Source organism: Brienomyrus brachyistius, chromosome 13 (assembly GCF_023856365.1).
Source record: "Brienomyrus brachyistius isolate T26 chromosome 13, BBRACH_0.4, whole genome shotgun sequence".
Lineage (NCBI taxonomy): Eukaryota > Metazoa > Chordata > Actinopteri > Osteoglossiformes > Mormyridae > Brienomyrus > Brienomyrus brachyistius.
Window position 1 is genome coordinate 16,819,021 of NC_064545.1, and position 27,980 is coordinate 16,847,000.

Here is a 27,980-nt window from a genome sequence, read left to right on the forward strand (position 1 = left end):
GTCTTATGACAAGTAGGGGCATGTTTACAGCCAAGCGGATGGTGCTGAGGAAGGTGCTGTTAGGTGAGTGGTGCAATATGGAAGGTGAGTATTGCCACTCTGGTACCTATTAGTGGCTTTTCATGTGTCTGGGGATTTACAAACCTGCTTTGGTGTCTTTTATTGGAATTGTTACTGTAATATTTGTATTTTGATCCGTATAATTTTAAACTAGCATTATTATTGCTATAATGCCAGTTCATAGTGGTGGCATGGTGTCCAACATCAAGAGTGCAGGAAACTGTGTTTCTGAGATGCTGGAGCATTCTTCGACCAGTCAGCATTCTGGACACGCCAACTGAAAATCATTCGTTTTTCAAAAAGATAACCTGGATGACTGCTAAGGTTCGTTATGTAGTAAGGATTACCTTGTGAACAAGGAAAGAGATGGAGTGCTGTGACGGATGACCTGGCCCCCACGATCCCCCGACCTGAACTCTGTAGAGTGGGTTAGGGATTGGATGATAGGTTGGATTGGATCAAAGAGTAGAAGCAAGGTAGCCAACTTGCGCCCAGAACTTGTGGAAAGTCCTTCAGGGCTGATGGAGAAGCATTCCAGGTGGTTATCTGTAAGCTGATTGAAAGAATGCAGAGAGTCTGCAGTGATATCATTAAAGCCAAAGGAGTCTATTTTGAAGAGTCTGAAATTTGAGAAAATTTTGAGATATTCAAGACTTCTTAGTCGTTGCAGTATGTGATACGTATTCTTTGCCTCAAGGTCTTTTAAAATAAGATGAATAGCATTGCTTATACAAAGACAAATGTATTAAAAGCAGATGTGTTCAGACTTTTGACTGGTACTATAGGTCCCTATAGGAGTGTGTATCCCCTTCTGATCCCAGAAGTGCCTGTTCTGTTCACATCCCACCTGTTGCTTTTGATTTCAAACTGGCTTTTGTTTCCTTACGTGACAGTGGTACTTTTTCTTATTTATTTTTTTACTGAGACCAAAAGTCCCACACTTTCCACATTGCAGTCAGAAAAATCCCACCCTTGTCCACAGATGACGGCGATCTTTCCCTGTTTTTGATGTAAATGACAGTGCCGCCAGGCCCGAAATAGCCGTCTGAGGGATGGGCACAGCGGTGCTCCGTGCTGATCTGATTTTCCATGGTGGTTTGGGAGACAGCTTTGAATGGAGGCCTTTTTCGCCTGCGTGTGTCTCCGTCTGTCCGCAGTGTCATTCACAGCCATGGAATTGGTGTCTGCAGCTTCTGACTGTGTTAACCACACAGAACTGCCGCTGAAATGTCCATTGTGTGCAAAACACGTCCGACCTTTCTAAAAAATCTCATCTTGGTCCAGCGGGACATGTTTTGGTATCTGGGGTGGCATACAGCAGCAGTCTGTTCAGTTTCTTTGGCAAGGTTGTGTTTATGCATGTTCTGGTCCTCTATGAGCATCTTCACAGCAATGTGGCACCTACGTTCATCCGCTCATTGCCGTTTAAAGCTCTCTTCTGACAGCCGTTGCTAACTGGGTAGCGGGGAAGTCGCACTGCAGCTCACCTTAGGGACTCCGAATGTGCGCCGTCCATCCTGAAGCAACTAGCAAAGAGACCATATTCTTGTGAGGGCTAAACAAGTTTACAGGAGGGTGTCCCTGGGATTACTGATGCGCATGATCTCTCCCATGGTCCTGCAACAATCCACTGAGACTTTCCCGTCCCCCGAGCCACAGATCCCAGTACGCAGCAGCCTCACTGCACAGAGCTGCTGGCGTTCGTCACACTCCTCAGCAGCTCTGCCTCGGGGACAAGGTAATGCCACTGTCAAGGATGAGGGTTTCCTCCTGCTCTCGGCATTTCTAAGAATTCAGATCCATAAAAACCGCTGAGCTGCATCCTGTCACAGTGCTGGGTGTTTTTGCAGCATTTGTGGGCAGGACTATGCAGCCAGGCTCTCCTGGAGTATAAGATGCTGCAAAGAAAAAAACGTGTTAACCTTATTTAAACGGGTCTCTGTGATGACTAAAACATAAAAGGTGGCGCCATGCATATAAACTCAGCATCACGCACCTAAAATAATACATTCTCTCATCAGAAGATGGTGACATTTCCGTCTCTCTCGTATGTAATTTGCTTATGGTATGGCTGCTTTAGTTCTTATGTTTTTTTTTTTTTTTCCCCTCATTTTCCTATGAGTTTTTGGGGTGGACAAGGGTAACCACTCAGTGTCTGGCTCTGGGTGTGAAGGGCCTCTTTCCATCAGGCATTTTGCTTTGGTCCTCATTGCTTTTCCGGGGGGCACGAGGCTGTCCGAGACGGCTGTGTTTGTCACAGTGTCTGCGTGGGCATGGTCTCTTTTAGAAAACAGCTTCCTGTTTTTTAAACTGGAAAAGCTTTGTGTTTCTACACTTTTATTAGGCCCCAAGTTTCCTAATAAAACCGAGTTAGGGTGTATAAATACGGTTTGGCAGGGTGTGATGTCACCTGTCTCAGAGTGATTAAGCTCTGTTGCATGGGTGAACCACAACTGTTTGTTGACTCTCTGCTGGACGTGGAGACGGGGGTAAAGGAACTTTCTGTGATGTTTGGAGGTTGAAGTCTCCTGAAAAGAGCTCCACAGAGCTGCTCTGTGAATAAGCCCTTTCTGCTTCGTGGCCTCTGCGGGTGTCCCACACTTACTCTCAGCTGACACATCCATTACTGGCTTATCTGCAGCTTCCTTGTCAGGGTGGGATTCCTTTCCGTACTGACATTCCTCTGTTATTTCTGGAACAATCTGAAGCATTGTGATATCTTTAACCAGTTCAGTACCGGATTTGCTGCAGATCCTTTTTATTTTAAAAAGCATCTGCTCTGGGGGCTTAATGAGACAGTGGGAGGCTAGCAGCTTAGTGGAAAAATACCCCTGTAGCATTTCTTCATGAAAGACACGCTGACTGCGGAATTATCCTGTCAGTCATGCAACAAATGGCAATGAGACTAAATGATTAACCATAAACCTCAAACACAAGACTGCTGAATTGGAAGCTCTCTTAGAACTTGATGAATATGGGATCCTGGGAACCCTTGAGCTGTGTGAATCTCACTTGTTGCAAACACTTCCTAAAATGGTCAGTTTTCTAGCATCGTCATCGTCTAGCCCGAACCACAAGACCGTCACTCCTAAACTATTCGGTAAAGCCCAAAGTGCTTAGAGTAAGCCATTCGCTTGGATGCGTGGGCCCTTGATCAGAGAACAGGCATGTGGGGGGGGGGGGGGGGCTTTGGCATCTGCCCCTTTTGTCTGAATGATCGAAAGTTCAGACCCTAGAGCAGGGCCGGGGAGCCTGATCCATGGAGAGCCGCCGTGGGTCTCGATCCCTAATCTAGGGCCCAATTAGATTAGGGGGCACAATAGAGTGAGTGAGGAAAAAACAGAGAAAACACATCTGGGCTACATTAGGTGACATTACACTTATTTACACTAGTTTTATCATTTCACTGCTTGTGAAACTTACCAGAGTATCTAGTTAGCAGCCAGCCACCCTGTGCTAATGAAATGTTTTTAATATAAATGAATTGATAAAGTTTGTTTTCTCCTGGAGATGGAGGCAGTCAGCAGAATCTCGCCTAGGGCGCCAGGGTACCATCTGCTATTCAAAGAAGCCTGTTCCACTGTTGCTGGCTGATTGCAGGCACTTACACAGCCCTGCCGACACCAGTGAGCGAGTTCCCTGCTGGATCCCAAAATTTCCCCCGGAGATCAATGAAGTTAATCTTAATCCAAACTGTCATAACGAACTTTGACACGTCCTAAAGTTCGGGCTAAGATATAAACCTGAAAAGTGCGATGTGAGACTCATGCAAAAAAACACGCGACACTGGGACGGGAGGATAGAGTTTGATGTAGTTTTTATAAAACAGTTTGAAAGAATGTAAACAAGCGGCTTCTCTGTCTGCAGTAGGAGGGGAAACAGATCGAGCCTCAGCTCATAGGAAGAGCAACGAGCAGGACCAGACCGTAATGTCCGGGTGTGTTACAACCAATAGTCAAAACAAAAGTCACATATATTATTGGTTATTTGGCACAGTTGTTTGAATAGGCTTGACACATTTTACCTCATCCTTTTATACCAACTATTATTAGTGCTCATGAAAATGAAAGCATCTTATAGTTATCAGTAGACAGTAACATTTTTAGTTTCACCTATTTCTTAGTTTATGGGAATGTTTGTGTGAAATTTAATTTTTTTTGCAAACTCCAGCCTGGCTCTTCCCTGCTTCTCATTGATGAAGGGCTTCTTCAGTCCAGTTTCTAGGAGCCTGTTATGAATTTCCCTAGCAATGCACTTCACACCACTTAATTTTTCCCGTTCTCTTTCAAGGTCACTTGAGGTCATCCTCTGATTTATGAGGCACTGCCGGATAAGTTGACGTTATCTCTGGCATTAGAAAGTTGCTTCTGCTCTCCACCTGGCTGGTTTTAGGTTACTGCCAGTGTCTCCTGCTTCACATTGTTCTTGCGTACTGCTGTCTTAGAAACTTTGAGCCTGGATTAAACCAGGAGTTAACAATGCAAATCTTAATCTTTCCAGACCTTTATATGTCAGAAATGAGCATTTTCTGTAGGGCATTTACTCAGGAAACCGCTCATGGTTAGAAGGGGATGAACACTAGCTGCCTTCGGGGTGGATAAAGCTGCTGAGATCGGCTTATGCTTCATTGTGTAGCACTGCATGCTCACAGTGATGCTATTTCCTTAGTCTTTTTCCATCAGAAATGTTAAACACCAAAGACATTATCGGGATATCGCGTTAGTTCGATTCCCAGGAACGATGGAGATTCATCCTGCACCCTGATTATTTTTCTCCTCTTTCTATAGCATTTCATGCATGTCCCTGTTTGTTTTGCATAGCCCCAGTTAATGGAAGTCAGAATTCCCAAAACCGAAATCCTAACTCGTCATTAGTTTCATTGAATCCATGACCGCTGGAATAGCTAGTCATTCTGACTAATAAGTTAATGTAAACCGCGCCCTGTATCTGTACGTGAGTATCTCCATAACCGAACTTAACCTAACATTCATGCTGAATACTTGCGGAACCGGGTAGTCTGCACGTCTGGTTTTTAACTTTCCAAAGCCACGTTATAGACTTACCATTGTTAAACTGACCTCGATCATTTTAATTCCCCGATATGATATATGTGATGTTTTATAGGGTGTATTTCATGTGTGAACCGAAACAATGCCCACAGCCTTCGCAACCATAAGCTGAAAGAGGCATGAGACCGTATCATACTACATAATAAAACTGGGACGGGCGCTCAGGAATCTTGTTCCTTATCGCTGATAGTCCAACCCCGTATAATTTTAATGATTAAAGTTTCAGAAATGTTGTACAACTAGAGGATATATACTTTTAACAGCGATATTAATTACTCATATTGCGAAATGGATTTTAGTTACGGGTTACTTTTGATACCCTCCCTGCCAGAATGTTGTGCATCGTTGCAAAGAAATGCTTAAGATTTTTGACATTTTACTTTTCCCGAATTTAGCGAGTGTTACGTATGAAACACCACAAATTCATTATAGGAGCGCCTGTGTAATTCCACTAATCACACCCCTGAGACCGAACGTCAAACGTTTGGTTTTTATATAAATAGGATTAGTCTTACTTTTACTCTTGTGGCCTCTCAGTGATGGAGATACATTTGCTGTTGCTCGGTAAGTCCATTTTAAAATGAGGTCGATGCAGTTCGTGAAGTGTAGCGACCTCTGGCGCTTACGTGTGTAATAGCATCTGTCTCGATTTAATATCTGCCCACGTGCCAAAACGCAATAAAAAGTTGCGCATGAGTACGAAGGAGTAACATTTTTCGTGTTTGCGCTATAAAGATAAGGTGTTATATTGACGGTTTTTTTTTTTTACACACAAGTTGAATTTAAAGGCACAATGACTCACAGCTCCAGTGATGAGAACCTGGATCTCACTCCGGCCTGTGTGTGTGCGCATTTCTCTCGTTCTCTTCACGTTGCGCAGGTTTCCTCTGGGAACTCCAGTATCCTCCAGCAGTTGAAAGAAAGGAAGCTAGGCTTATTGGCATCTTCGAATTTTTTGCAGCGTGGCAGTGTGTTGCGTATGTGCACTGCGGGGGGCTGCCATCCCCTCTATCATGCATCCTTGACTTGCACCCTATTCAGCCAGGGACTTACCTGGGGCCTCTGATGTACCATCCGTGCACTTAATGCATCGCGAGAGTTTCCTGCCAGAAACCAGTGGCAGAGGTACGTTCTGTCCCTCTACGGTGTTTCAGGGTGCTGCTTTTGTCTGGGTTCTATCTTGCTATCTCATTAAGCACAATGCTGTGCCATACTGTACATTTTCTGAGTGCCGACGTTAGCAGTTCCTTCCCAACGATTCACTAACCTTTTCTGCTGGATTTGCTGAAAATGTCCGGATGGGATAGGTGCTGCAGGACGGAAGGCGTCTCCTTTACTCTCATATCAAAGAGTCACTTCGGAAGGACAAACAGCCTGGAAACAGCAGGAGTGTCAAACGTTATAAGTTTCCGGTAGCACCTAATAATTCGCTAATGATGAATTCCGTCTCAGCATTTCGTTAACTGATTCCATATGACCAACAACCGTCACGGCAAATGTAAGAAGTAGTAGTTGTGGATTTGTTACAAGCCAGGTCAAGATAAATACACTTTACCTTGTCCTAGTCAGGGGAAAACACTGTATAGTCGAGCTAAATATTTTCTTCTACTTCTAAACAGAGACTGTTTGTTGTTCTGTTATAATGCTGTGCTTTCTGATTGAATGATCTGTGAGCTGATATTCCCGTTTCGGATGCGGCCTGCACGGTGATTCACGAAAGGCACAATTGCCGCACCTCACCGAAAGCCAGGCTGTTTGGAGACGCTCTGCTGCTCTTGTCATTTCTGATATAGTGTGACCTCCACTTGATACAATGGATATTTGATTTAAATCGTTATCATATTAACCGTGGAAGACTATGCTAAGAATTTTACAGTTGAAGTAAATGTGTACATAACTGACCATCCTTTATTAATCTATTTCATTTAAAGGATTCCGTTACTACAGTGCCACAGTAGCTTAACATTTAGTTTTACTGCCTTACCAGGGTTGCCAACTTCGGTCAACTGGCTGGCATGAGATTTTCAATTCAAGTCTTTACGTGTATGTAACAGTTTTATTACCTTGTAAATAGTCTGTAGGGTTTGCAAACTACCCCAATGCTTTTGATGCAGCTCATTTTAGGTTTATAATGGAATAGTATTGATTTGTTGTAAGACTTCTTGAGTGAGCGTGAGAGTCGCATAAGATGCGTGAGAGTTGGTGAGCCTGGCCTTACACTTGTAGGATTGCAGGGTCTTTGAGCAGTATACATACTGTAATGTCTGCCTGATATTGGGAGTGTTTGCTGTGATATTTTTAAAATAATGTGTGATGCCCAACACATAACAAATTGAGCACGAAGTAGTAAACAATGTGTAACTCCTTTGGATTGATGTTAAATGACAGAAAGGCAATGGTGGTAGAGAAAGCATCTATAGACTAGTCTTTTATGACCAACTGTCATTATCTATATACTTGCAGCTTGCCTCTGTGATGATGTTCCTGTGAGTGTTGCCAGTTTAATATACCACTGTTTCAGTACAGGGCTCACAAAATAGCATTTATATTGTTCTTGGGAAAAGGCAGTGCCCGTTTTAATGCCTTTACCCATCCAAACATTCATTCATTGATCTTCTAACCACATATCCCGCTTGGGGTCACTGAGGGCCCGGAGATCTGCCTAGCTACTATGACACTGGTTGCACCCTTGACAGAATTCTTAGTTCTTATGGTATATAGAAATGTAAACTGGAAGAACTCCTTTCTCATGCTACAGGACAAAGGACCCCAGCATTTTAAATTCCATTCATGGTTCTGAGTGCGGATGGGACCGTGTGAAGCCAAAGGACACAGAGTGAGTATGTCAGGTCCACTTTTTGCCAGGAAAGAAGTGAGTTGTAGAAGCTTAGCATGCTATTCATTAACCAAGGTCAACTGATGCCTTTAAATGTTTGTAAAGATAAGTTTGTTATCCGTGGGAAAATCCACGCGAAATTCTCATAAGAACTTCGGTCAGCTGCCTTTACTCAGTGAGGGTCCTGAGTTTGACTTTGGATTTTATGGTGTGTTTACCAACACGTACTTTTCCTGATTGCAAAATATGTATTTTGATAAATACTTTCGTAACTTAACAGCCTTTTCACACAAAAGTTAGAATGTTTAGACTTTTGAATGGATTTCCGAAAAATGCCGTTTGTCATCCAGCTGTTACATTTCTAGGAGTTTCTAATTCTCCTTTGTAACAAAAGATTTAAAAATAAGAAAAGCATATGGATCACTAGTCATCATTCTAGACATTTTTCGATTTCATTTTGTACTTTATAATTGGCTGGTACCTACTATTAAATATTATAACTGGCCTGAATCTTCTTTAAAAGCTGTGTTCTGACCTTGTTTTCAGTTTGCCTAGTTATCTGTAATTGAGATGTCTTTTGAAATTACACTGATGACAGTCTAAAGTGTTATCACAGGGTGGAAATGATTAAATGCAATGGGTCTGTAATTTAAGTACACATTTACCAGAAGATCTGAATGTTATGATAAAGTATCTCTGAGGATTTTGTTTTTAAAAAAACTGACATCAAAGAGAACTGACACCACCATACAGATACTGAGATCATTGCAACCCCATTAAAAACTAGTTCAAGTTCCTAGCCAGTTTGCATAGCTTTTATAGTTTTGGTTAATGTTTGTTTAGCATTAATCATTCATTGAAAAGGGTCTAGGGAGGCACCCTCCTTTTTCAACCTCTTGAACAATCACATTTTTGAGTTCTGAGTGATAATGGACTTGTATTTAATGAGACAAGCTGCTGACTGGCCCCAAAGCAGCTTATGCTTGTGTCCTTGGTCCGGGTGCTAAGGGTTTTAGTTTTAAGGCAATCACAGCTGAAACTAGTCCCAGTCACCCAAGCAGTCTGGAGTACCCCTCCACTGTTGACTCATGGGTGACTCAGCATGATGTCACACCTACTTCAGGAGGCATGGCAACAATTCACAAATGGGCAGAGGTGGCGTGACCAAGTCCAAGAGTCTAAAGGCAAGCATACAGGCAGTTAAGCATGATATTAGATCCTAATCTTCCATTCTGTGCAGAAAAACTGAGGTTCAAAGGTTAGCTAGGGCCTTGGGCACGCTGAACTGTGGAGTCTAACAAGAAAACAAGTATTTATGACCCTAGAAAAAGCATTTAGCTTCTTTCTGCTTTTCCTAACTTGACACATGAAGTGTGAGTAAGCATGGACAGTGATGCTGGACAGTCCATCCAGGTGGCACACTTGTATGGGCAATTTGTTAGTGGTGTAATCCCCAAAATACGTCTTTGCACCTGCAGTATATATCTGTGCTGAAAAAAGCTTACATTTCAATTGACTTCCTCACAGAAACTGACGCTTGTGGAGCAATTGCTTATAAAAGTAAATGGCTGAAATTTTGCATCTAACTCCAAGTGTAGCAGCAGAAGCACAGAAAGATGATCATCACAAAAACTAACAAATTTAAAAACCATGAAGCAGGTTTTATTTTTACTCGCCATTTTAATTTCAACTTTGCTTTAGAACAGGGGAACAAACGGGGAAAACGTACCAGTATTTATTAATAGGCAAAACAAGTTCTATTTTCTACTTACTACACTTAAACCTAATTCAATCATGCTTGTTTAAAGAAAAATAAAAACAATTAAAATGAATGTAAAATTAGCATTTCGCTTAAGTCCTAATGTGTTGTACCTTTCATTAGTTTCGTCTTACCAAATGAACAGTACATTATGTAAAAAAAATAAAAATAAGACTAGTAGGTCCATTTTCAATCCCATAAAGCATTTTCCCCTCTGAATGAAATGCACCTATACATAAAAGCTTTCCATAAGGAAACAGGCTGTGATAAATAAAGCTAACAAGTCATTTGCATTTGATTGTAATGACTTCACATCGCCATAGCACAGAGACCAATGAGTATGGATATTTGCCTGCTTCAAACAAAAATGTCCTTAAAAATAAATACAACTCTTTCTTAAATTGAAAATAAATAAACCATGATGATAACACTTCACTATGGCAAATGGAGGGAAAAAAAGCAGAATTTGCACTATATTGTCAGGGGCAAATGTGTGTAAAGCACTAGTGTAGTTTTCAACATTTCACTGTTACCCTGAGGTAGATAACATGTTTACAAAGTCCTACATTTATCAGTTGCTGATGTGGCAACACACTTGGTACAGTATTGTAATAGATATCAACCTTTGGGGGGAATTTATTAATCTTCAAGTTGGTTTGAAAAGAAAAGAGGGGGGAAAAGCTGAAATCTGTGTTGAGGTGTCAGTGAAAAGTTCTCCCATAAATTTTAGTGCATTTTTTTCATGACTGATCTTTCCTCTCTCGAGATTTGCAATTCTACAGCAAAGTTACTCAACTCTCGGTTACAGCAATCCAGAAAACTCCATAAAGCTTTCACAGCTGGAGAAAGTGCCCGAAACAGACTGACTGGACAGCAACTGGATGAAGCAGGTTGGTTCAGTGTCTCGGTAACTACCATAGCCTGACAGACACTGCAAACTACATCCCAGTGATGAGCAGCCTTAGTCTACAGTACACTGTGTTCAAATGATACACCAGCTTTCAAACACGGGTGAGCCTGTAAATCCCCGTAACTTTTCAGAGTGTCTAATGACGCTCGTCACAAGTGTTTAAACTCCGTGTTATATTTAAAAAAATACTAAAAGTAACCATACATAAAAATGAGATGAGTCATACAAAATAATATGAATACTACAATGAAAAATAATTCTTTGCAGTGTGACTGATCTTTAATTTAGATGTTTCAAAATGCTGCTGTATGTTTTGTGGGCAATCTGAGGGGAGCACCTGACAGTTGGTGGTGTCAGTGTGGCCTGTATGGACTTGAGGGATGAATCAGCAGGGCCTTCAAATCCAGGCAGGGCCAAGGACTCCAGCTGTACATTGAACATGATCTCACCATTTCTGGGGAGAAAGCCCTCATCCACCTCCTTCATCTCCAAGACCTCTGGCTCTAGAGCTTCTACCACCTCTTCTTTCTTACAGAAGAGCCGATCCAGGTAGCTTGTGTAGGTGGTCTCCTTTTCATCATTGCTGGATTCCCAGTGTGCCGTTTGGATCCATCCATTCTCTTCCGGCTCCGTCTCCCAAGGGCTGGGTGTGCGTCCCTCCTGCTGAGCAAGGTTCACCAGACACTTCTCTTCCTTCTCCTGACTAACAGATTTCGACATGGAGCTTCGGAGCTCCAGCTGGGACACTGAGCTATTCAGCTCATTGAGAAATCCCACTTCCAGGCTTGGCTCTGGCGGTAGGCTGAGCTGGATGGTGCCGGCTATGAAGGAATCAAAATCGAAGCCCTGGTGCTTTTCCTGCTCCTTGTCTTTCTCGGTTGGGTCTTGGGAGGCCTCCTGCAAAGCGATCTGTGCCTTGACCAGCCCGTTTTTCTCACACTTGGACTTGCCCTTCTTGTCCGTCTTGTCTTTGCTCTGCTCCTTCCAGTTGGAGAGGTTGATGATGAGCTTGGGCTCATAATAGTGGTTGACTTCACTCTCATGCCACACCAGATTATCCAGGTATGGTGAGGAGACCGCCTTGTAGTTACAAGTGTGGCTACACTCCAGGTCACAGTACTTGTTCTCATGGTGGTCTTCATAGTGCCAGGAGCGTTCAGAGGGGAAGCGAGAGACAAAGGCCTGATCGTCCATGAACTTTATGCAATCTCCGTCCAAGTACTTGCGGGGGTCCACCTGCACCTCTTCTTCGGTCATTACATCAGACATGGCCCGGGGGTCTCGCTGGACTTCCTCTGCCTCGTGGGTGCTGTGCAGATGCCAATCTTGATCTGATAACTGGCTCTCATGGTATCTAAAAGGTTAGCAAGAACAGATTTAGCACCAAATCCTGGCTTGAATATAGCTTACCACCAACTACGAAACGGAGCTCCATTACCTGTCCCAGTTGTAAACCTGGCTGTGGCTCTCATCCATCAGCAGGATGTCATCCACTTCATCTTCGATATGGAAGGGGTTACTCGAGATGGGCTCATCCAGGGGAAAAGAATAGTCATTCATGTAGGGGTGAGCTAAGGCTTCTTCTGCTGTCAGGCGGTCCATGGGGTTGAAAGTCAGGATTTTTTCCAGGAAATCAAGGGCTGTTTAATGAGAGAGCACAGAATTCCTGTCAGACCACCAACAGAATTCTCTAATGGAACTCTGACAATGAAGCAACAGCGCTGAACATAGGCTTTGGAGGCAGATGCCCATCGGTGTACACTACTAACCCTCTCTGCTGACCCCCGGGAGCAGCTTTGCTAGAGGAGCCTGGGGCTCGGACATGTCCTTCCTGACAAACACAGGAATGATGCTCTGCAGCTCCTGTCGGTCCTCCTCGTGGATCACAGGGATGGATTCCAAGATCAGCTGCATCTGTTCCAGCTCGTGGGCACCTAGTTAAGATGGAAATCGCATGAGCCAGTGCGCGTGCTTCAAAAGGAAGTTCACTGCAGAACATGCAAATGTCATCTTGTCATTCAAACAGCGGGAGGGGGTTTCCCCTGACTCCACTGTGGGTGGAAACTACGTATAGTGGAAAGGGCACAGACTGATACATAGCAGGTGACCTACTTCCCTGAAGTGGTTGCGTCACAAAAAGAAAACAAATAAAAAAACTAAGTTTGCTACAGTCTGAAATAGGTCGAATTAACTCCTGTATCGAAGTCCAGTTTAAAGCGATCGCATCAAGTTTTAAGATTCTTAAAATTTAAAGCAGATTTTAAAAGCTATAATATGCTTAAATTTACTTGCAAACTGGCATTTCTGGACATTATTTTGTGCTTACTGCTTAATAGCTTACTGCTAAGAGCAACAGAAAAGGTGGGATGGTTGTGTGTCCAAAATCAAATTCTGATAATTGGCCTATTTCTATTACTGCTTCTTCTACGGGAAACTTAGCTGTATTAAAGGACATGGAAAATGAACAGGGTCACTGGGGAACGTTGCTATGAAACAGACCTGCAAAGAGGGTTTTCCCTGTTAACATCTCAGCGAAGATGCAGCCAGCCGCCCACATGTCGATGGCTTTGGTGTAGTTATTTGGGGAGAGGAGGAGGCGGGGAGACCGGTACCACTTGGTGACGAGTCCTTCGGAGAGATGGCCCTTGAAAGCAGACACAAATGTGATGTCAGCTGGTGATTTCATCACCAAGGACACCCTCTGAGCTAAACATGTCTGAACAGGAAGTTCTGGCCTTGGCAAGGTGAAATGACCCTGTGATTAGTGTCTGCCAATGTAATCATGTGACAAATGGAGAACAAGCCCTAACAGCACAGCAGTGGTCGAAAGCACAAAAACACAGGGTGTTCCTGTACTCTCCCCCAATGGGGGAGGCCTATACCCATCTGCTTTCCACAGCTTCCTTCAGAGAATTACCCAGGAAAACTGATAATCTGGTGCAAGAATGAACTGCAAGAGCTTTACAGTAACCTTTCAGAGAAAAAAAAAACAGAAGTGACCAGCAATAGTGACATGGTGAGAAATAACGAAACAGCAAGTACGCAATGTACTCAGGAGCAATTAGAAGTGGATTAGTTGAATAAAATTAATTAGTCTGCAACAAGGCACCCTGGAAGCAGTGTAGAGCAATGTTTAATGGACATAGCTACTTAATGCCTGTGCCAAACCAAAAGAGTCACCATTCAAACCATAAGAGTCCAAAGCTGTATACCGGAACCATGACCAGAATTTCACAACAGATGAGCATCAGTCAGTCGTCACATTTTACACGGACTCCAAAAGGAGGAAGCCCCTCGTCTCTTTCAGCCGTTCACACTCTGAGCACTCCGCCCACGCTAGCATGAAGGTGTGAACTAGCATATGGAGGCCTTCTCATTACAGCCCTCAGAGAGAGGCCTGGGACCCAGGTTTGGCACCAGCCTTTTATATGATAACACTTTTGATAAAGAGCTAAACATAGTGTTGGGGCAGAAATATAACATGTAAACAAGGGACGTAGAAGTTCAAATACATGAAAGGCACACTAGGCGGTGTCGTTCTGCCTCACTGACTGTCATGTGGTGGCTGCCTTTCAGATGTCTTTTAATTAAGGGAGTCATGAGTGGTCGATGTTCAGCACCACAGCCTTCCCTGACTCACACTAAGCAAAAAGTACAGTAAGACCCAACAGTGTTTTTAGACTCCTCACCAACAAGTGGACTGGGATGGAAAACCAGCAGCACTAACCTGCAAAAGGATTCAGGGACTTCTTGAATAGGAATAACCAAATGTAAGAGATTAATTTAATCAGGATCCTTCAACAGAAGGATGCCCTACCGTTCTGTTCAAGATATTATTCAGCAATAATGAGAATTACTGACTTCATGACAGATGCTTCAGTTGAACATCATCTGCCTGGAACAAATCTGGGGGTCCTCTAAAGCCAGCTACCAGTCACCACTTACCAGTGCTAAGGAATCAATGCCGTGGAATCAACAGTCTATCAAGTCAACCAGTTTTTTATTTTGTCCAGAATCCTTTTAAAAGCAGGTTATTCATCAAGGCAGCAGTCTACCCCAGGATTCAGAGATGCCTCCTAAACAAACCATAACAACATTACCCAGCGTATACCACTCAATAATGGTTTTAAATGTTCGGTACCATATATTTGGGAAGCAGGAGTTATTCTCAAGCACCTACAGAAATCCCCAGCAATGTCAGTCTCACAGTGGTAACATTTCAATGAAAGAACTATGCAGTTCAACTAAAACCAGAAAGTCACTGACATGTCTGAATGCGCTGTGGTAATCAGCAGCAGACACGAGAGACCACATGAGCTTATACAGGAGAAAAGGCAACAGGGGAGGGATAGGATGTGGGCTGATCTAAAACATGTGTAGCATCTGACTGCTACACCCCAGGGCCCCCCCAAGACAAGAACCCTCTGATTTGGCAAATTAGCGTGCCAGAATAAAACAACTGGGTTGTCCTTTGCTAGGCCCACGGCCATTTCTTATACTAAACATGGACTCGGTATATAATCATTAAAAAATGTATTTAAGTAAAGAAGGGCATGTGAGCATTTAACCTGCATTGTGCTGTACAAAGCATATTAAGCTGTAAAGTATAGTGTATTAGTGGCAGAATACTAAAGCAGAGCAAAATTCTTACTTCCTTTGGTATCTTTGCTGTGTAGTAAGGAGTTGATAGTGACAGTGAAGTTTGAATAGCAGTGGCAGGAAGAAAATTCACTGGACTGAATCTGAATAAAGCTGTTTGTTTGACGGAAGGAGGTATCTTGTATGCACTACCAGAAGACTGAGTTAAGCTCACAAAATGCAGTGTCGACAAAGTCTGCATAGTTATGGGTGTGTGCATAACCGAATTGATAAATTCTTTCTTTCTTTCTACAGAAATGATACTGTACTACATGCAATCGGCAATACCTTGTGCGAGTAGTGTGGGTCCAGGACACGTGCCAGGCCAAAGTCCCCGATCTTAAGCACCAGGTTCTCGGTGTTGACGAAGAGGTTGGCGGGCTTGAGGTCACGGTGTAGCACGTTAGCGGAGTGGATGTACTTCAGGCCACGCAGCAGCTGGTACATGAAGAGGCGGGCGTGGTCCTCAGAGAGCTGCCCTCGCTCCAACAGCCGGCACAGGTCCGTCTCCATGTACTCCTGTACAATGTACACTGAGCTGACCTCCGTCAGGGAGCCCACGTCCTCAACTAGCTGCCGCCCGCCAGGGCCCAGTGTCTCAAAAACCCGCACAATATTGTCATGGTCTAAGCGACGGATGATCTTTATTTCGCGCAGTGCGTGCTTTACGCTCTGGGGATCGGTGAGCACAATCTTCTTCACTGCCACACGCTTGTCACAGTCGTTGTCCACCGCCGAGAACACCAGGCCACTGCCGCCATAGCCCATGGGCTTCATGTCCATGTAACGAGGGCCCAGATCAAAGCCATGAATGTTCATGAGACTTTCAAACTTCTCAGCCATTTTCTTGAGGTTGTGGTGTTTTTGTTGTTTTTCGGGAGACCCAACGCACTTGAATTGTAATTTTTTCCCCCTCCAGTAACACTGGCAAGAGGGGATTAATTTCTTGAGGGTGACACAATCTTTTTTCTGCTAGTCTGGCTCTCACAGTTTCCCCCGATGCAGTCTCAGAAAACACTCCAATATGTGGCCAGGATATTCTGTCATTTCTTATATAAACTATATGAAGTTTTTAGAACGGATTCCTTTCCAAATCTTAACACAAATGAACGTTGAAAAGACTACAGTGGGAGGAACTTTGAGGCCAGTTTAAATAGATCTTAATATATGACACGCTATAAAAATGTTGGATACCATCTTCACAGTGCAGGTACATTCAGTGTGTGACTGATCTCAGGCCGTTTCATTCTACACTGCCCATTAGCAGTACTGGAATTTGTTTGTTTATTTTCTCCACTTTTCCTTCCTGTTTTGACCACGTGGTCAAGGTTCTAGAGTCTCAGCTGTCCCTAGCACAGTACTGCTCCCCTCAATGATCAGGTGGCTCAAGCTCACCACAGTCACAATCAAAACTATCCTCCATTTTACAGTGAGGTAACCTGAAACAGAAAGGAGAAAAAACAAACGTTAGTGCTCACACTATTGTCTGTCATACTCTATGGCTTGCTGCATTTCAAACGAACCATTAAGCAGTTTTATTTAGTGTACAAATCGTCAGTCATCAAATTAAAAAATATATATATATATTAAGGTGTTAGATAAAATGTCAGTGGCCAAATTCCACTCCCCAAAATGAATATCAAGTCCTTTACGTGTAATCTCAAAAACCCCCTAAAACAAAATCAAAAACTGCATAAACTTTTTTTTTTTAATTGGCGCATCAGGTCCAGATGGGAGCACAGTGGCACACAGACAAGCCCTGTAGTGTAAAGCGGCTTGACCCACTTTGCCCTCGCAATGATTTCACTGCGGAGAGAAACGGCAGCGCAGCCGCTCTTACAACACCGACCTGTAACGTCTGAGGACAGACCGGGTCAGATAACGGTCGCTTCACGAGCCAGTTAGCTTAGCCTTCATGTGTTAGCAACCGAGTGCTTAACAAGCGAATTTGGAGACGTCAAATTAGGATTTGGACCTATAAACTGCTAATACATGCAACAGGAAGCATCACAAAAAGACGATAACGGGACAGCTTCATTCTTAACTAACCAAGTATCTCGTTAAGACTATGAGCACGCTGTAATTTTACGGGCGACGAAGTTACACATCGGTCATCGCTATTTGAATGAGCAGCGCCGTCATAACAACAGTATCGTTTACCCGGTTAGCAATGAATAAATCCATCCAGTGGGATAAACCGGGAACTGTTGACGTTTTTATACAAAGACAAATAGATCCATAAAAAAAAGTGAGTCGCGCTTAGCGGCGGCCCGGCGCGTGACGTGTCCGCCTCACCACGCGCCACTTTTACTCCTTCACCATATTTGGCGGAACAGGAGCGGCAAAGCGGCCCAAGTTAGTATCGGTATAGACGAGAAAAACGACTAACTGTTACCAAAACCAGCGCCCGTGGGTAGGTACGCAGATAACGGACACGACCAACCACACTGAATAAATACCACTAAACTGCCCATTAAAAACGTACCTACGCAGCAGACAGCGCACGCCAGATACAACTTACCGTAGAAGCGACCGCAGATATTAAAGAAAATTGGCTAGTTAAAGGTCAGCGAGCCTGGCGAATTAATGTCGATTATCTCTCAGCAGACGAGAATAACTCGTTAGGTGACTAGTTCTCCATGTACGTGGTAAATACTTGGAAGCGAATGGGTGTGAAAAGGACCGGTATTTTCCCAAATGAGCATAATAGCTTATTAAACGGTAAACGTTGTGTCGCAAGTACTTAATCTCCATAAAATCTGAGAGTATGTATTTGAGGAGTCGTACTGGACGCCGCTTTGTGATATTCAGCTTCCGTGCGGCGTAACTGGTCGGATCGGCTGACGAGCAACCGTAAGGCGAGGTGGGCGAGTGGCACGTTTTTTTCTTATAACTAACATTCACGGCGATAATACGTTAATTACAACGCCTGTTTAGCCAGACAGCCACTGGTTAATACCGTAAAGAGGTTTGTGGGCATCTACAGCGTACAAAACTGCAGCAGCAACGGCCGTGCCTCACGGCCCGAGGTTGAGACAAAGGGTCCGATGCTATCACACAAAAGACCGCCATCTGGGCGATAGGCTCCTACGGCAAAGCCCGGGCTGGTGGTCTACAGCTTATCCCGCACGGACCCGTATTACTTACAGTTCGCATCCGTCTCATTTGTGACTTATTCCAAGCGGCGGTTTCTTCGTTCGGCGCTCCGCACCCTTGGCCCTGCGACTCTGCCGCAGTCGCCATTGACTGTGACTGAAAGTCCCAAGGAGGCGATTGCGTCAGTCACTGAGAGCGAGGCAGAGGCGGCGGGGGCCGAGTAGCGCTACACTTAAAGGCATCGCGTCGCGGGACAAGCTGTCAGTGGCTGGCCATTGCTGATAATCGGTATATGTTAATCTACTGTATGGTTATTTTTCGAAATCAGTGCTGGCAAATTATGTACAATTTTGTTTAGCCATATGCTGAAAATACTTTGAATTCCGTCATTTCTTCGGGAGTTATTATATAGACTACCTCGATAATGGGAATTGCTCGGACATCCTCCAAACTATTTGATTGTCTTTGTGTGTTTGAAAGCGATGACACAAAACGTGAAGACGTATGTGTTCTTTGCTTGGCTCCACAGTTATTTCCCCCTTTAAATACGTGCAAGAACGGAGAGAGGCCAAGTAATGTTAAAATGTTAACTGTCCGTCCATAATAAGAGTCAGATTAGCTCACAAAAGCTGGTGGTTCCCAGGCAGGGGTGCCTTTGGAGATGGGCCCCATAAAAGCACATGCTGTATATTATTATCGTCCTATTTCTCTCTCTCCCCCCCCTTTATGGAGCCCCTGTTTCTCGGTATGGAATCAATCATCAGTACCATGCTGGTATCCCACAATAAGAGGCTTCTGCGACTTGGCTAGCTGGTAGTAGGATGTGGCGTACTTTGGTGACATGCATAAACACACCCACTGTCTTGAGCGTGTGTTTGGTTAAATGCATACGATAAAAAGATCCCACACTTGTGATGTTTACTGTGGAATTCAGCAATAATCTGTCATTGACAAAAAAGATACATCTCAAAATTTATTGCAAGGTATACTAATTGAGAAATGTGTGCTCCTGTTGCATGTATGTGGTTCAGCACAGTGGGAGCAAGTGTTCTCATCATTCAAGTGAAACTATTACTATTATTGTAATAATTATGCTTTTTAAGAACCAAAAAGTTATATGTCCCACCGACAGTAAATTATATCAAAACTGGCCGGGCATTTGGACCCTGTCAGTTTGTGTGGCAGCCCGCATGTCAGAATAAGGTTCTGTAAGGACAGAGGGGACGGGAACACTCGTCTCGGTACGGTAGTTTCAGCATCTGTTTAAATGCCGGTAGCTGGGCCTCATGCCAGTGAAACGCTATCCTTCACTAAATCCTCGTTGGAGATTCTGCTCATATTACAAGACGTATATTGTTTAATAATAATAGCACCATAGCTGTGATACCGACGTACTTCAGATGTTATGTTTTATAACACAATGGAGGGTTTTCTTGGTGCTTTATTAAAAGCGTCCATAGAAATCGAAGTGGATCTCATTTCGCATCAAATTTGTTGTGGAACTTAATAGCTTTGTCGCTATTAGGCTACTTGGCTCTAGTCATAGGCTCATCTTTGTCTCCAACAATACGTCACCAAACGCACTGACTACAATACGTTTTGCATTTTGCTTAGTAACGTTATTTAGTTTTTTTAAATCTTGTATTTGGGATCATTTGTTATTCGATGTACTTGCTGGGTACTTTAGGGAATCGAGATGCGGAAACAGTTAGGTACACATATATGTAAAAGGTGAACAGCATGCCGAGTCAATACGTAGGCCTAATTTTTTCTGAACGTACTGTCATTCCTAGAGCAAAGGATAAAAATAATGAGGACGGCGAAATACTATAGCCGTTCTCCTTCCTTGTTCTTAAATAATAGGGTACATGTAACTGTATTAACTGTTTTTATAATATGTACTACTGATCAACGGAACACGAGATCAAGAATTTTCCAGTTAAATTAACGCTGGTATGGCGGTTCAGTAAGTGGTATTAAATACATATGCGACCCCCATTCAAAATTTTGCAAATCCTAATTCGCTCCAACAATCCCAGCTCTTCTAATAAGTGACCTACGATGTATTACTCATCCCCTCCACACTCAGACACACCTAAACACAAAGTTCTAAAATAAAAATTATTATCCTGATACCACATACACAGAATAGGTAAAGTTTTGTAGGCCTATAACGTCAAAGTCAAGAATGCATATTAATATGCAATTAATGCAATTAATATGCAAAACATGCTACTGTTTTCATCCTCTTAATTTGTCTGTTACTGAGCTCCGGTGACAACTTCAGCAACGACCACATATAGTTTTTTATGTCATAATTACGGTCAGTTGTTACATAGTTGTACCGTCACATAAACACAGCGCAGTTGACTAAACGGAATCGGTAAAACACTACAACAGTAATCGGTGAACTTCGCAGAAATGTCCCTTAGCGTGTGAAAGCGTGATCTCACGGGTAGATAAAAATCATGTCACTCCGAGTTTCTTAGAGCAACGTATAATGTTCCATAGCAGCATTTAATCTTGCGAGTAGTCTATGGATGTTCTATATATTGTAGGTAGGTTTTCAGTCATATGTTTTTGCGCTGTCCTGCCACTTAATTGCTTTCTGCAGCCTCTAAAAAGCCATGCTGATGAAGGTACAGCGAAACCGAAAGGCTGTTTTGAAGTAAGTGACAAATGCGCTCCATAACGCATGCTTTCCACGTCACGAGGAATTATGAAACATGCCGGTGACTTAATAACATGTGATGTAACTGAATCTTTTCGTCCCGTTAATAAAGGCAAGCGGGCGCAATACCGCATGTTTACCACACACCAGCAAGAAAGTTTCAAAAAGTTTCACTGACCATGGCCGGGATCCTCCAAGTGCTTCTGCGAGGTAGTAGCCCACCAGCGACAGTTATCTAGTTATCTGTATTTGAGTAAAGCTTTGCCGCAAAGAGACTGCAAAGGCAGCTCCTCACTGGCAGGAGGAATAGGGGAGTCGGTGAGGCTACCTTGTACTGCGCACCACAGAAAGACACAGAAGAGTCAATAGGGTACTAAGGGGAAAGGGGAGGAGATTACTCTGTATGGTGGCTTGACTTTCCTGCCACTGCTCTAGACCTATGGTTGGCCAGTCTCAGCAGCACTCTGCCCCCCTCCCCTTTCCCTGGTGCTCTCTCTGTCCCTGTGTTATGCAGTACAGAGTTGTGAGCTCTGGCCCTACAGTGTTTCAGCTGCCGCTGCAGAGGGTCACAGGGATGTAAGTGTGTGTGCCACATCGGTTACAGAGTGCATGTATGTGTGTGATGCCCATGGTTACGGAGAAGGAGTACAACAGGAATCCCGGATGGAAAATTCTGTGCTTCACTCGAGTGGATGGGCGCTATGTGTTATTACAGTGTGGACCATAGTTAGGAAAGAGGCCATGTGTTGAAGTACCAGGAGACGGTCCCCTTGTGCTTAAGCTTAATACTTTACCTGTCTAACTTCAGTAAACATATCTAGTAGTCAAATGTGAGAATAAAATCTAAGCTGAGTAAACAGGTAGAAACAAAGACTGTGATTGTCCCCATAACCCAGACTCTCCTGTACCATTCTTGCCTAACTATCAAGTATCAGTGATCATAATCCAAGAACAGGAATTTGCCCAAAATACCAATAGATATACGTAAGAGTTTTGGCAGGTCATTCAGTGCTTTAAGGAGCTGAGTAAGAAGGACCACTGTACTGAGTTCAGGAATAAAAATAAGGTTTCCCTCATAATCCCCTGGTAATAATGTCCTGAGCCAATTACTGGATAATGCAGTCTTTGTGGCCACGATTACATCTTTCCTTTTTAGCACCTGAGTTTAAGATGAGCTGGTGTTTCACGTTTGAGCAATGTTCTGGGATTTTGAAGAACTTTAGAAAATCTATTCATTTTCAGCAGCTGCTTATCCAATTAGGATCCCTGCGATTCCAAGCATGGAGCTTAAGGGTGGACCTCTTCTCCATTATTTGGTATTCACATAATAAGTGCGAGTCACTTGTCTCCTTTCCTGCATCGCAATATACTGTCAAAGTCAAACATGTGACCAACTTCATAGCATGAATCAATTGTTTTCGGTTTCATAGCTGAATACATATTCTGTTTAATGATTCTATTGTACCTAATGCTTTATATATTGTGTTTATTTATATTTATTATGTTTATTAAATCATTCTTGGACACCTGGGGAGGCATAATGAAAGAAGAGGGCAATCCAAAGAACTGCAAATTAAAATGAATAGGAATGGATGATGAAATGGGTGATGGTGGAGCTGTTTTTATTTTCTTAAACTTGCGTGAAATAGTGTTTTTTTCCACAAAAGAGTGATAGTCCCATTGACCTGAAAGTATTGGTTCTCTTGTCTGAGAGGGGAAATAGATATCATGCACCCCCACCTTACAAGCCAGACACAGTTTCTTGGAATCTCGCAGACAACTTTATCACCCTCTGCCAAAAGAGTTCACAAGTTTCTTCGGTGGTTTAATCTTTTTGTTTTTTTTTTACCATCTTACTTAGCTGCGCTTAGATCCAGCAAGTTTCAAATTTGTTGTTAGATTTACAAGTTTTATTTATGGTGTAGTTCCGCGTGTCACATTTGTAATGATTATTATCGTGGTGTGCGGTCACTGCTTTTCACAGAACACTTTCTGATGACAGCGGTGTGTCGCAGTGGTGATTCACTGCATTTGACCTCCCTTTGGGTTGGTCCCTGAAAGATCTGAATTTCTCGTTAACCTCTTGTCCTCCTATGGTCATTCTTGTTTTTCTCATCCAAACCTGTTGGAACTGAATGTCCTGTATGGCCTAAATTAGGGGGCAAATGGAAAGAACCTTTCGTATGTGACCTCTCGGCTCTCAGGTCCTCCAGTCGCTTAATTCCTCCAGAGGATTGACTGCCTGCCACATGTGCGTTTCGTGTGGTGGCATGGTGGTGCAGTGGTTAGCACTGTTTCCTTACACCTCTGGGGACCAGGTTCAAGTCTCTGCCTGGGTTATATGTGTGTGGAGTTTGCATGTTCTCCCCATGTTGTTGTGGGGTTTCCTCCGGGTACTCCGGTTTCCCTCCCCAAAGTCCAAAGACATGCTGAGACAAATTGGAGTTGCTAAATTGCCCGTAGGAGTGCATATGTGAGTGTGCCCTGCGATGGGCTGGCCTCCCCATCCTGGGTTGTTCCCTGCCTTGTGCCCATAGCTTCCGGTAGGCTCCGGACCCCCTGTGACCCAGCAGGATAAGCAGTTTGGAAAATGGATGGATGGATGTGCGTTTCCTACTCACCCCTCTCACTGTGCCCACGCCCCCCCCCCCCACCCAGCCACCCAGAGCCCACCATCAAGCAAGTCTCTGTCTGACCTGCACTGAGATCAGAAAGCTTTAGTATACAGTGTCTACAAGGATCACACCTTATAGGCAAATTTGGAGGGCAACTTCAGATTAAGGACAGCTAGGGCATTACACAAATGGAAGCTAATATAACTGGGGCAGACACGTAAAAAAACGGTAAATGGACAAGGACACATTTTCAGACTTGCATTATAGGTTTTGTCAATTTTTTGGTAGCGACCACCTGTAACATTTTGATATTTTCAGACATTTTAAGTTAAGTGAGAAACACAAATAAAGTTCAGTGAAACCCATGGCTGCAGTTCAGTGCTGATACATATCTGCCTGTTCATTGGGCTCTCTTCTATGATGTTTTGTTTGGACGTGTCACTTGTCAGCTTGGTGTGTTAAGTGACAATACACAGTTTGTGCAAGCTTGGCATGATGCACTGCCATCATTGTTTATTTATGAAGATATCAGATGCTCATGGTTCAGCTACGTTTCAGTCCAGTTCCTTTGTATGCTGCTCTGAGGTTCTGAAATAATGACGTTACGTTAACAGGAGGGTCTCTGTGTAGTTTTCATGTTCTGAGCTCCAAATGATGTTCCCTTTCTGTTATATTACATGTATTCCAGCCTAATGACTAGTGTAATGGCTGTCTAAGGAAAGAAGCTCTGCTGAATAATGGCTCACACACATGGGTCGAATGGATTGTATCAGAAACGGACCAGATACAGTAGGTCCAGAAGTAGGAATGAGTATGAGCCAGTTGCAACCACAATAAATCTTAAAATATATATATTTTAAAGGGCATTTAAGGTGAAGATGGACAAAAAGCAGCATTAGTTGCTTAGCATTTTTGGGTTTTGTTTTTGGGGTAAACCAAGTATATTTTAAATATTTGATGAGGCAATAAAATATAAGCCAAAAATAAAACAGTGATTAATTATAAAGCAAATCTTGTCCCTGCTGCCTGGTTTTGACTTGTACAAACAGACGCCGCTTAGGTGTCTCAGCCTTTGGTAACTGTCAAGACCCTTTCATAATAACGACGCAGCTTAACTAAAGTAGTGCACAAACAACAGCCTTTCAGATAGCGCCTTGAGCAGCTAAGACATTTTTTCTTGGAAAAGCCCAGACCAGACTGACGGGATGCCCTAATGAATCAGTGACAGAGGTTGCTTATTTATGTGAGCTGTTGGACAGGGCAGATTTGGAAATGCGTACATGTGTGTGTGCATGCATGTGCATTCAGACACATGCAAACAAATGGATATTGACAGCTTGAACTTTCGGTGAGTGACAGAACTGGCAGCAGGGACTTGGCAATAGGTCTGTGTGCATTTGGCTGTTAAATGGGTTGGGGTTTCTTTAATGTAATGTCCAAATGACAGCTTTTTTGGGGGAGGGGGGAGTCATGATAAAATGCTGCCTGGGAGAAAACAGGAGTTGGAACTTTCTAGAAGACGAGTGGGTAACTGAATGTCCTATTATGCATCTACCCGTAGCTCCCTCCCAGGATGTCGTTAATGTCCTTACGAACAGGATTTGGGAATCCTTCCCAGAATGGAGCCTGCTTTGTAATCCAAGGCAGCCTTTAATTCTAACAGTTTCTTCTGACATTGCTGCAGATATATATCTTTTTTTCCCAAAGCGTCAAACAAACACAAGGCGTCTGCCAGTTTTTAAGGGTCCTGCATAATCAAACCACCCCCAGCTCCCACCGGCATTTTCTGCATCTCCAGATCTGCTCTTTACTGTGGCTCATGCCAGCTCGTTATTTAGAGGTGAAAAGGCTTGGTCGTCAAGGCGACCGTGGCCCTGGCTAAGTGGACAGAGGTAGATGGTGGGCAGTTTGTTCTCATTTGGGTCTGTTCCCCTCCGGGACAGAATGACACTGCTGGCCTGGGGCATTGTGAGTGCCGAAGTGTGCTCTGTGGGCTGCAACGCCAACCACAATAAAAGCAACACCCAGGGGAAACAGAGCAAGGACTTAACACAGCTGCAGACAGCAGCAATGGTGACATGCAGTGATGCCAGGTTATATAGTTTTGGGTCAGTCAGCTTTCAAGAGAGATTATAGAACATCTGTCCCATTTGATTATTCTTCTGTTTGCACTTCATCAGTTCAACAGTTATATTAGAAAAAAACATGTTAAACTATATACCACAAGGCTAATTTTTGTCACCAGATTTTAAGAACTCAAAGTGCTGTTTTCCTTATTTTAGCTCTGCTGTGTGGTGCCGTATGACTAATGATGTGAAACAGACAAGCAGGGCGCAAATGTGATAATTATCCTTCTCAGTCGACAAGACAGCAGTTTCTCAGTCACAATGAGAAAGAAAATGCTGTTATTAGAAAAGTGGGTCAATAGATTGGACATCTTCTTTTGAGTTCATGTCTCAAGACAGTACTGGGGGCGGGGGTGGTGGTGGTGGTGGTGGTGGTGGTGGTGGGGGGGGGGGGAGTTTGGCGATTTCTGTGGTTTTTTCCTACAGCTTGATCCATAGGACACTCCTCTTACCCCAGACCTGACAAACAGGTGATATATAATAATATCCCGCCCACCCACATGGATGTTAGTAGTGTGATTCGAGTCAAGGCTGTCATCTTGTCTCCGACTGCTCACATGTTAGTTATGCACAGTTAGTGTCAGAATGAATAACTGAGGACACATCAGCACATAAAACACTCCCAGGGGTTCCTACATTTTTATCCTGCTCCTACCATAAACCGTCTTGAAGACTGGTGGTTGGTGGCGTCATGGGCAGGAGGTACGCGCCTGAAATGTTTACTGTAATGTGGATTGTGTTTCAGATAGGAAACAGGCTCCGACGAGCAGTGAGAGCAGATGAGGGCCGCCCGCAGTGGGGAGGATGGGAGGTTTGAGTCTTGTTTACCATGAGGGAAGTGGACTGGACTGGGTTTTGTGCTTGAAAACAACAACTCTTGCAGACGTGCCATTTGCCGGGGAACCTGAAGACTTTACTGGGGCTGAAGGCACTAAGGCCTAGAGCTGCCAGCACCCATGTACAACCCCTCCCCCATATAGGGAGCTACCTCAGTGCGTCACCTGCTCAAGGGAGGGGCTGTGCTTTCTCTGTCACATGTAGCAGAACGCTGAAAGGCATTCTGGGGGATTTCGACTGGCACCAGCACTCTGGAGCAGCAAGAGCATTTCTGAGATTTTTTCAGCGGCTTCAGATGAAGGGTGCTACGATGGAGCAGCTTGGGGTGTGGGGCACTCATTTGGCCACGCCTCCTTTGGCTGGGAGCCATTGGGAATACTGAGGATACTCTCACTAAAATGTTGGTTTTATTAAGAAAATGTTAACATCTCTTTCCCTTTCCTTGTTCTTCCTGCTCAGCAATGTGCTCCAATCTTCCTGAAGCCATTTTAATCCAGCCAGCTTCCCTGGCACGCCGAAAGGCTTACTGTAGGTCAGATTTAGTTCAGACTAAACTATTTTTACCATACATGCTTGGATGTGGACAATCATGTATGAACATGTATTTTCCTTTTTTGTGTGTGGTTTTACGTATATAGGTATCTTGGAAAAAAAAATCAAAACATTATGTACTGGACTATTTATTCATCCTGTTCATTTTTCAACTGCATCTCCAGTATGGGAGCCAAGACCTGTATGTTTATGTGTTGGTTTAGTGTTGGTACGGTGTCCCCAGAAATGAAGTAGCTTTTCATTTACAACAGTGGTCGCTGATCACTGTGTGTTTGATTGCATTACATTGATCAATATATGATCAATGTCATTTCATATATGTACCTTTCATATACTCCTTCTCTTCTCGTGGCTGCATTGTGTACTATGGTGTTCTAAACGACTGTATATAAATGTAAATCAAATCAAATGCTATAAAGCGATACACGGGGACCCCAAAAAGCAGAGCCCACTTCCTGGGCAGGGTTAGGGTTAATGTGGGCATTCTGCTGCTTTGTTACTGCATTCTCTTCATTCATTAAGGTGCAAAATGTGGCCTCATCAGCAGCCAGCGATCGTCCGCGTCATCCCCTGATCCGGTGGGCAACACATGCAGGTTGGTGTCCTCTCTCTGGCCTCTCTGCTAACCTTAACCCTTAAGGATCCTCTGGAGATGGAATTAAGGTGACCTTTAACCCAAATCCTAAGCAAAACAAGCCATGTTTTACCTCAATGTCATTCCTAGAGCAGAAGAGCCAGCTCAGCACTGAAGCACAGAAGCACAACATGGTCTGTCTTTGTTTGCCAGGCAAGTTGGACAGAGTAACGACTT

General features: G+C 43.7%; 1 protein-coding gene and 3 long non-coding RNA genes across 4 annotated transcripts; 2 read left to right on the forward strand and 2 right to left on the reverse strand.

The window, feature by feature from the left end:
• Positions 1 to 145: 145 nt before the first annotated feature.
• Positions 146 to 5,711, reverse strand: LOC125706213 (uncharacterized). The gene is made up of 2 exons (XR_007381929.1): positions 5,645 to 5,711; positions 146 to 1,958 (listed from the first exon to the last, which is right to left on the reverse strand). It is a non-coding gene; the product is annotated as an uncharacterized LOC125706213 (long non-coding RNA).
• An 875-nt stretch (positions 5,712 to 6,586) lies between these two features.
• LOC125705956 (uncharacterized) lies at positions 6,587 to 9,391 on the forward strand. The gene is made up of 3 exons (XR_007381796.1): positions 6,587 to 6,627; positions 7,117 to 7,172; positions 7,888 to 9,391. It is a non-coding gene; the product is annotated as an uncharacterized LOC125705956 (long non-coding RNA).
• Positions 9,392 to 9,625: 234 nt separating this feature from the next.
• Positions 9,626 to 17,562, reverse strand: LOC125705953 (mitogen-activated protein kinase 6-like). Its single transcript, XM_048972343.1, has 6 exons — positions 17,433 to 17,562; positions 15,561 to 16,711; positions 13,134 to 13,278; positions 12,404 to 12,568; positions 12,073 to 12,274; positions 9,626 to 11,988 (listed from the first exon to the last, which is right to left on the reverse strand). The coding sequence occupies exons 2-6, from the start codon at positions 16,113 to 16,115 to the stop codon at positions 10,914 to 10,916; spliced, it is 2,142 nt and encodes a 713-aa protein (XP_048828300.1). The 5' UTR covers positions 16,116 to 16,711; positions 17,433 to 17,562; the 3' UTR covers positions 9,626 to 10,913.
• A 28-nt stretch (positions 17,563 to 17,590) lies between these two features.
• LOC125705955 (uncharacterized) lies at positions 17,591 to 27,957 on the forward strand. Its single transcript, XR_007381795.1, has 3 exons — positions 17,591 to 17,685; positions 27,692 to 27,764; positions 27,899 to 27,957. It is a non-coding gene; the product is annotated as an uncharacterized LOC125705955 (long non-coding RNA).
• The last annotated feature ends 23 nt before the right edge of the window (positions 27,958 to 27,980 follow it).